The sequence below is a fragment of the Sinocyclocheilus anshuiensis genome, unplaced genomic scaffold, assembly GCF_001515605.1.
Source record: "Sinocyclocheilus anshuiensis isolate Anshui unplaced genomic scaffold, SAMN03320099.WGS_v1.1 scaffold3011, whole genome shotgun sequence".
NCBI lineage: Eukaryota > Metazoa > Chordata > Actinopteri > Cypriniformes > Cyprinidae > Sinocyclocheilus > Sinocyclocheilus anshuiensis.
In genome coordinates, this window is record NW_015549563.1 from 4,055 (window position 1) to 12,770 (window position 8,716).

At 33.9% G+C, this 8,716-nt stretch overlaps 1 protein-coding gene across 1 annotated transcript in view; it reads left to right on the forward strand.

Annotated features, from left to right (window-relative positions):
* The window catches only part of LOC107657202 (synaptosomal-associated protein 29-like), a gene marked incomplete at its 5' end in the record, with an annotated part of 4,765 nt that extends 1,056 nt beyond the window's left edge, over positions 1-3,709 (forward strand). Inside the window, 3 exons of the mRNA XM_016445228.1 lie at positions 1,341-1,426; positions 2,879-2,983; positions 3,060-3,709. Coding sequence (XP_016300714.1) covers positions 1,341-1,426; positions 2,879-2,983; positions 3,060-3,220 — 352 coding nt within the window. The remainder of the gene's footprint in view (positions 1-1,340; positions 1,427-2,878; positions 2,984-3,059) is intronic.
* Between the last annotated feature and the right edge of the window lie 5,007 nt (positions 3,710-8,716).

Below are 8,716 nucleotides of genomic sequence, written 5' to 3' on the forward strand. Positions count from 1 at the left end.
AGCTGAGTAGAATTTTTTCAGGTTTCTTTGATGAACAGAAAGTTCAGAAGAACAGCGTTTATCTGAAATAGAAATATTTTGTAACATCATAAATGTCTTTATCATCTCTTTTGATCAATTTAAAGCATCCTTGCTAAATTAAAGTATTTCTATAATTTCTTCCCCCCCCCAAAAAAAAAAATATATATACAGTATATACTGACTCTAAGCTTTTGAATGGTAGAGTGTATAATGTTACAAAAGCTTTGTATTTCAGAGAAATGCTGATCTTTGGATCTTTCTATTCATCAAAGAATCCTAAAAAATATATACTCAACTGTTTTTATTATTAATAATACTAATAAAAAATGTTTCTTGAGCAGCAAATCAGCATATTAGTATGATTTCTGAAGATCATGTGACACTGAAGACTGGAGTAATGATGCTGAAAATTCAGCTGCGCATCACAGAAACACCTAGGATGCATCGGGGGTGAGTAAAACACAGCCTAATTTTCATTTTGGGGTGAACTAACCCTTTAACCTCTAGAACATGAAAATGTTGTTTTCCAGTGCAAATGTCTAAAGATTCTCAAATCAAGATCTTATTTAAGATAAGAAGTCTTGCTTTCTGTGAAACTGAGATAATGATTAAAACAAGAACAAATATCTGCCAATGCGTCAGAAAAATCTACTTAATTCAAAGAGAAAACAAGTTCTCATTCCCCAGATATTTGCTCTTGTTTTAAGCATAACCTCACTTCATTTTGTTCAGTGTTTTCAGAAAACAAAGACTTCATATCTTCATTTTGCATCTCCAGTATCTATATTATCTCAAATTATCGATTTAAGCATGGTTAGATATTTGTACTGGCAAACAAGACAAAAAATACTGAGGAAGAACATCATTTTTTGCAGTGCGTGCAACATTTATATGCATGACTTTATGAATTTAAGACTTTCAGTTCTGATTTAAGGCCATAATTTGTGGAACTGCGAATCAAGACTTTTAAGACCCGGAAAACCAATAAAAAAAAAACTACTAAACTCAAGCATTTCAAGCAAAAGGCTTGAGATTCAATGTGAAATGAAAACGAGGCTGTGATGAATAGACGTGCAGTTCCTTCAGCTGACAAAACACTGAATATATTCCCAAAAAAATTCATAATGGAAAAAAACCGTTTGAATCGTTGTAAAAAATTAGCCGAGATCCAAGACTCTACATCTATATCCACATATTTGTTTTGATTCACATCGATATACTGTAGGTCTTAGTCTGGGACGATGCCATATCTGGAGATACAACATTTCTGAATATTACTGAACAACAAGGCTAATTTTGTGAATGTCTGGTGATATAAGGTTACAGAACGCGCTTACGGAGAGCAAACAGCAGGAAGACAAATATCAAGCCAGCCATCCCAATCTCAGGAAACTGGACACATCTGGTAAACACAGACGCTTTTTACAAGTTTACCCACGTTCCTTTGAGAGCCAGTGTTAGTAACGGGAGAAACGAAGCTTTTCAAAACTTTGAATCAATTGAATCAGTTTGCAAAATGATTCACTGTTTTGAAGTGCTCGAAACGCCACACTCTGGTCAAAAACCTGCATAAAAACTACTTTTACAAAGCAATTGCAAATGTTCTGTTGAAAGTAGAATCTATAAAATCCAAAATCATCAAATACCATTAAATAAGAAGCGTGTGTATAACGTTATTTCTGCTGTAAATGCCACTAGGCAATATTTTCTAATGGATGTTTTTTAAAAAGTTTCACCAGGAATAATCTTACATTTTTTCATCAAACATTGAAATGAAAAATCATGTATAATGAGTTGTGGTTTTTAATTACTACTGTATGTTAATGTTATTTCTTTTCAAACACCTTGATCTTGCCGTGAAAATAGTCGAAGATACAGGTATGACAATAAATGCACTTCGAATCACTTGTTCGAAACAAATGATTCACAAAGTATTACCAGAGAAGAAAGCGCTCAGTGTCAGCTTTTCAAAATTTTGAACACCACATGCTGGTCAAAACAGTGAAAACTCAGCTCAAACATGCATAAAAATACATTTAGAAACCAATTGCAAATGTTTTATTGAAAGTGCAATCTATTAAATGCATATAACAAATCATCTGATACCATTCAACATGAATTGTCTGTATAATATGTGTTATTTTATTAATTTGCGGGTCTTGTTTTGTTTGTTTTATGGTTAATCAGGCCAATAAGAGACTACTAAAAATGTCTTTATACTATACAAATGTGAGCCTGGAGCACAAAAGCAGTGTTAAGTCGCTGGGGTATATTTGTAGCAATAGCCAACAATACATTGTATGGGTCAAAATTATTAATTTTTCTTTTATGCCAAAAATCATTAGGATATTAAGTAAAGATCATGTTCCATGAAGATATTTAGTAAATTTCCTACCGTAAATATATCAAAACTTAATTTTTGATTAGTAATATGCATTGCTAAGAATTCATTTGGACAACTTTAAAGACGATTTACTCAATATTTAGATTTTTTTTGCATTCTCAGATTCCAGATTTTCAAATATTATCCTAGCAAACCATACATCAATGGAAATCTTATTTATTCAGCTTTCAGATGATGCATAAATCTCAATTTCACAAAATTGACACTTATTTTGTGGTCCAGGGTCACATATAAATCATATTTATAAAACTGATCCAAAATCAGGTTAAATCCATATAGACACTGATTCATGGGTTCACAGAGATCATTGCCTCTTAGCAGCAAACCATCGAAATACTGAAACTTTTGAAGACAAATCATGTGACTTTGGCAGTTTTAGTGAATCACTGGTTCAAAACAAATGATTCTCAAAGCTTAAAGTTTTATCAGAATCACAAATGTTGGTTTGAACAGGATTCGGAGCTTCTGCTTCGCTGGATAACGGGCCGTCCGATCAGAACGGACATCCCAAGAACAAACAGCTACGGGCCGCCCATCAACAGCTGGACAGTAACCTCGGTGAGAAACACACGTCAGCTTTTCTCATACCTTGATGGGATCACACCGGATCTGAACGTGCGTTTGTGTCCTGCAGATGAAATGTCGTTGGGTTTGGGCCGACTGAAGAATCTGGGGCTGGGGCTGCAGGCCGAGATCAATGACCAGGATGTTTCTCTGGACGCTTTGCTCAATAAGGTCGACACGATGGACGGCAAGATCGGCTCCACCAACCGGCAGCTCAAAAACCTCAAATAGACTCCCAGAGTGACGTCACTTCCTGGAGGTGTGGCCGAGGTGATCCAAAACACCTGCTTGATGAAACATTTCTGGTGTGTGTGTTTATGCATATGAGAAACATGAGGTGGTTTATTGAGAAGTTCAGCACTCATCATTTCAATTCTGTCTTCGTTTAATCATCAGAAAGATATCGAGCTGCCTTAAAGTTCACTGATTTCAGATGTTGACTGATTCTCGTTGCATTTCACCACAGTCTATACACGAGTCACTATTGTGAATGCACACCACGAAATATCCACTAACCTGAGGGCGAATTTGTGTTATTTTCCTTTAGTTATTTTCTTTTTCAGATATATATTATGCTGGCTTTGTATGACATACCAGACTGAAAATCTGTGAACGTTTGTTTCTGCGTCATCTGTAAATGTTGACCTCCTATTAAAGCAAACGATTTCTGTCCGCTGAATGTGACGTATGTGAACGTAAATAAAATATGTTTTAATTCGATCGTTTTCATTGCGAAAGTTTCACTTTAGTCAGGGTTTCTGCGAGTTTTATGAAGGTACATTTACTGTAAGATTTAAGAATAATTGAAGACATTTTAAGGAATAAATTAAAAGGAATACAATACATCGATGCTCTCTAAATGTAAATGTTAGCAACACTTCAAAAGTTTGAGAACCAGTTTTATTTTAGTATCATTGAGATACTTTTATATTTTTGCTCATATTTAAAAAAAATTTTTTTTTTTCATTTAAAGTTTTTTTTTTAAAGTTTTTAAACGTTTTTTCTTTTCTTTTTTGTCAATGTCTATAGTTTTTAATTCAGTTTTAGTTATTTATTTTAGTACATAAAGTTAAACTTAATGAAAAATAAATGTTTCCTTGGTAAGTAGCTGAAATAAATCCATTAACGTTTATTTTATTTCATGCAACTTTTTTTTTTTTTTAGGTTTAATTTCCGCAGAAAACAAGACTTAATAGCTTAATTTTGCATCTCAAGTAATTGTATCTTGATTTAAGGATGTTTAGATATTTGTATTGGAAAACAAGACCAAAATACAGAGGAAGATATACATTTTTTGCAGTGTGTGTAACATTAAATGCCATGATTTAAGACTTTCTCCTCTGATTTAATAATTATTAATTATTTTGGAAGGGCAAATTAAGGTTTTTAAGACCCACAGAAACCCTGCATGGTACATTCAAAATAATGAATAGAAAACTTAAGTACCATGTATTATGTTTTTGCACATGTGATTTTTGAAATGCTATGTAAATATTATGGTACATGAATTGTAGTACCATGGTATATGTCAAAGTACCACGTTATTGCTCTCTGATACTATTAGTCCACCGCCACAGAACGTTTTGAAAGTTGTACTTGCAAGATCAATCCACTAGATGGCGATAAATCACATCTTTTTTTTTTTATTGTTTTTTAATTTTTTTAATTTGTATTTTTTTATTATAACATTTTTTATTACTGAGACATAAGGTGCGTCCCAAATCGCGTACTTATGCACTATTTTATGACGTTTTGTAGTATAAATAGTGCGTTCGCACTGAAAATTCCAAAAATAAAAAGTTCGTTTTAAATACCCGGATGATGCACTTAAATAACCGGAAAAAGCAAAGTGTGGAATGTTGTACTTTCTCACCAGTAGAAAAATCTGTAATCCCACAAATATCGAAAATATTTGGGAAACGTTCTCGAACAACGTTTGGTGCACAGATGAAAGAGTGGAGTTTCTCCAGAGTCACGCACTTTCATTATCATTCTTTCGGCCACAAAGCCCCTCATTAACGGCTGGCGGGAGCAGCTGGTTTGCGCGGGAAACGGGCGGGCGGGCTTTCAATTTTCACTGAGGTGAGTTTCGCGTTTATGATGTAAACAGGTCACTCGTTAAGTAGCAGCATTACTTGGTTTGGGGTTTGTGGGAAGAATGTTTTCAATCTGTTCCTGAAAGGAAAAACACAGGAGCGGGAAAAGTTTCTCTGTCACTGGAAGCGCAGCGGCGACGCCCAGTGTAAAATGTTTTCAAATATATTAAACACTAAATATAAAAGTATTAAATATATTTCAGAATATTCCAAAAATAGCTAAATATCAGTTTCAAAATATATTTACATATTTATTTATATAATTTCATATATTTACCTGTATTTGTTTTGGTCATTTTTGTATATTTTTATATGTAAGGAAAATGTAAGGAAATACATCAATACGTTCTCTAAATGTAAACATCTACAATGAGTTTTTTTGAAGCAACGCTTCAAAGTTTTAAAATATTTGAAAATGCAACTTCCATTAATTTCAGAAACATTGAATATATCATTAAGATACTATTATAGTTTGCTAATATTTTGACATTTGATATTTTCATTTTAATTAAAGTTTTTGTATTGTATTTTTAATATGTCAAATACATAAAATTATAAATTAAATATATATTTTTTAAAAATGGCCAATATATACATTTGTTAAGATATTTTTCAAATATATTTACTCACGTATGTTTACCAATATATTTTTGGCCTTTGTGTGTGTGTGTGTGTGTGTGTATATTTGAAAATATATTCTTCATTCTCTTATTTTGATTTTATTGTACAGAAAGAAATTAATAAAAATATTAAATATATTATAGAAGTATATATTAAAAATACACATATAGAGAAAGACAGATAAATACAATTATTATTATGATTATTATATAAATATATATATATAGAGATATATAGCGAGAAATAATTACAAATATAAAATAAATTATATAGATATATAATAAAAATGCACACATATATATATATATATATATACACACACACACATATAAAACAGATAATTCTGCTTAGTTTCATTAGATTTTTATTGGTCATGTTCTCTTTTGATGTTACAGTTTGCTCTGGTGTTTAGTGGATGGGCTGGAATGCCTTTCTTTTCATCCCCTAATCCCAGAATCCACTGCTGTCAGCACCCATAAAGCAGTGGGTCAGAGATGACGTTTCCCCCCTCGGTTACCCAGAATCTCATTTCATTTAGAATAAAACGCCACCAAACCCCTTGCATTTATAAAATGAAACTAGGCTATACCCTTCATAGTTATAAAACAAAATCCCACCAAACTCGCCTAGAGCGTTTAGCCTTGATTCTGAAGCACACACTAAAGAAAACACCTTATCTGCTTTTAACCCTCGCAGACCCCATTAGAAAGCCCTTCAATGAGCCCACTGGAGAAATTAACCATGACCTCACTGGAAAGCCAATCACTGAGCTCATCTGTTGTCTTTTCAATTATGTCACTATTTTTATTAATGATTTTGCCATTTTTATTGTATGTTGGCAGTAAAGAGCAGACCGGAAGTTGGGAAAAAAAGGGATCTTTTTTCTGACACAGACCAGATTTAATTCTTATCGGTCATGAACACACCATCTAACCACTGTACCACAGCTCTGACAAACAAAATCAAATACACTAAAAATTTGCATGTGGTTCATTATCGTAGCTTTTAGCATGTTCAGTCAGTATGCATACTAGTTATATACATGTATGTAAAATCAGAAATGTTTCATGAGCAGCAAATCAGCATATTAGAATGATTTCTGAAGATCATGTGACACTGAAGACTGGAGTAATGATGCTGAAAATTCAGCTGCGCATCACAGCAATAAATTACATTTTAAAATGTATTCGAATAGAAAACAGTTATTTCAAATTGTAAAAATATTTCACAATATTACAGTTTTTGCTGTGTTTTGGATCAAATGAATGAACCTTTGTGAGCAGAAGAGACTTCTTTTAAAAACATTAAAAATGAATGGTAGTGTGTGTACACACACACATATTTGTAAAGAAATCCATACACTGGCATTTAGTTTAGGCATTGTTTTGGTTTACTAAAACTAAATGGGCATATTTTTGGTTAAATCAATTACAGAAAAAGTAGCATGTGGTTCATTATACATAGTAATTATATTATTTTAACCAGTATATTCAATATATATAGTACATATAAATACACATTTAAAAAAATAATTTTGTAAAGATATTCATAAATAGGCATTTTTGTTAGAAAACTAAATGTTTCTTTTTTGTTTTTACAAAAGTCATTAAAAGCATTTAAGCAGAAGCATAAAAGTATAACAAATCTGGCCACGTGTTCAAACTTGTTTATGTAAAGCAGCGCAGAAAGTACTGGTTAGAGTTACTGTGTTGGTTGTTCATTCAGACACATTCCATCCTACAAACTGAACATCAAGCATGTTAGTCAGAAAACACATGATTACCTGAATCTTAAGTATACTGTACCTAGCATGCTGCTGAGCAAGCATGCAAAAAATGCCACAAAATAAATGTAGTGAGCGTATAGTATGTGTGCAGAAGGGTGCATGTAAGCAAGACGAGCCCTTTGATCTGTAATGAGCACATGCACGCTAAATACCCGCTACGGCTCGGTGACGCCAGTGACTGCGTTACTCAAACCACAGCATCAGAATCACACTGAAATGCCAATTAGGACACTGAAACAGCAAGCAATGAAAGAAAATGAACTGAGACGAATGACTGTTTAATGTGTGATGGGAATAAGAATAACATCGCAAATAACAAAAGGCAACAAAAGCATCAATAAAACTGTTGAAATATTACTTAAAGGCAAATAAAAACATATTTGGTGCAATCCTGATGTTATACTATATGTGTGTGAGAAAGTCATTATACAGTATATTAAAGGGGTCATATGATGCGATTTCAAGTTTTCCTTTCTCTTTGGAGTGTTACAAGCTGATTGTGCATAGATAAGATCCCTGAAGTCGCAAACACTAAAGTCTCAAAACCAAAGAGATATTCTTTATAAAAGTTAAGACTCTGCCACGCCCCCCTAAAATGGCTCGTTCTAACACGCCCCCACATATCTACCTCACTATGTGGGAATATTAGCATAATGCGCCCAAATGTTCACACAAAGAAAGAAGGCGTGGTTTCAGTAACCGCAGTTAGTGTTGAAGCAGCATGTCAGGGAGACACTGTGTGTTTCTAGGCGAAAGCAAAAGCACTTTATTTGGCCTTCCGGAAGTAGATGCATTTAGGAATCTTTAAGATTACTTACAACAGAACAGCAATGCATTTTATGGACGACCGTTTCGTGAACCTAGGAGAGGAGGTAATTCTGACTTTGCTATGACAATCTGGCGCTTCTGAATCAGCTACTGTTTTGTTGTTTTGTTACTAGTTTAAGTATTTGCTATTGACTGTTCAAATGCGGAGTTTTGCGCATCGTGTGTGTGTGTGCGCAAGCGAGCGAGAGAGAGAGCGAGCGAGCGAGAGAGAGAAAGAGAGAGAGAGCGAGAGAGAGAAAGAGAGAGTGAGAGAGAGCGCGAGAGAGAGAGCGAGAGAGAGAAAGAGAGCGAGCGAGCGAGAGAGCGAGAGAGAGCGCGAGAGACAGAGAGAGAGAGAGAGCGCGAGAGAGAGAGAGAGAGTGAGAGAGACAGAGACAGAGAGAGAGAGAGAGCGAG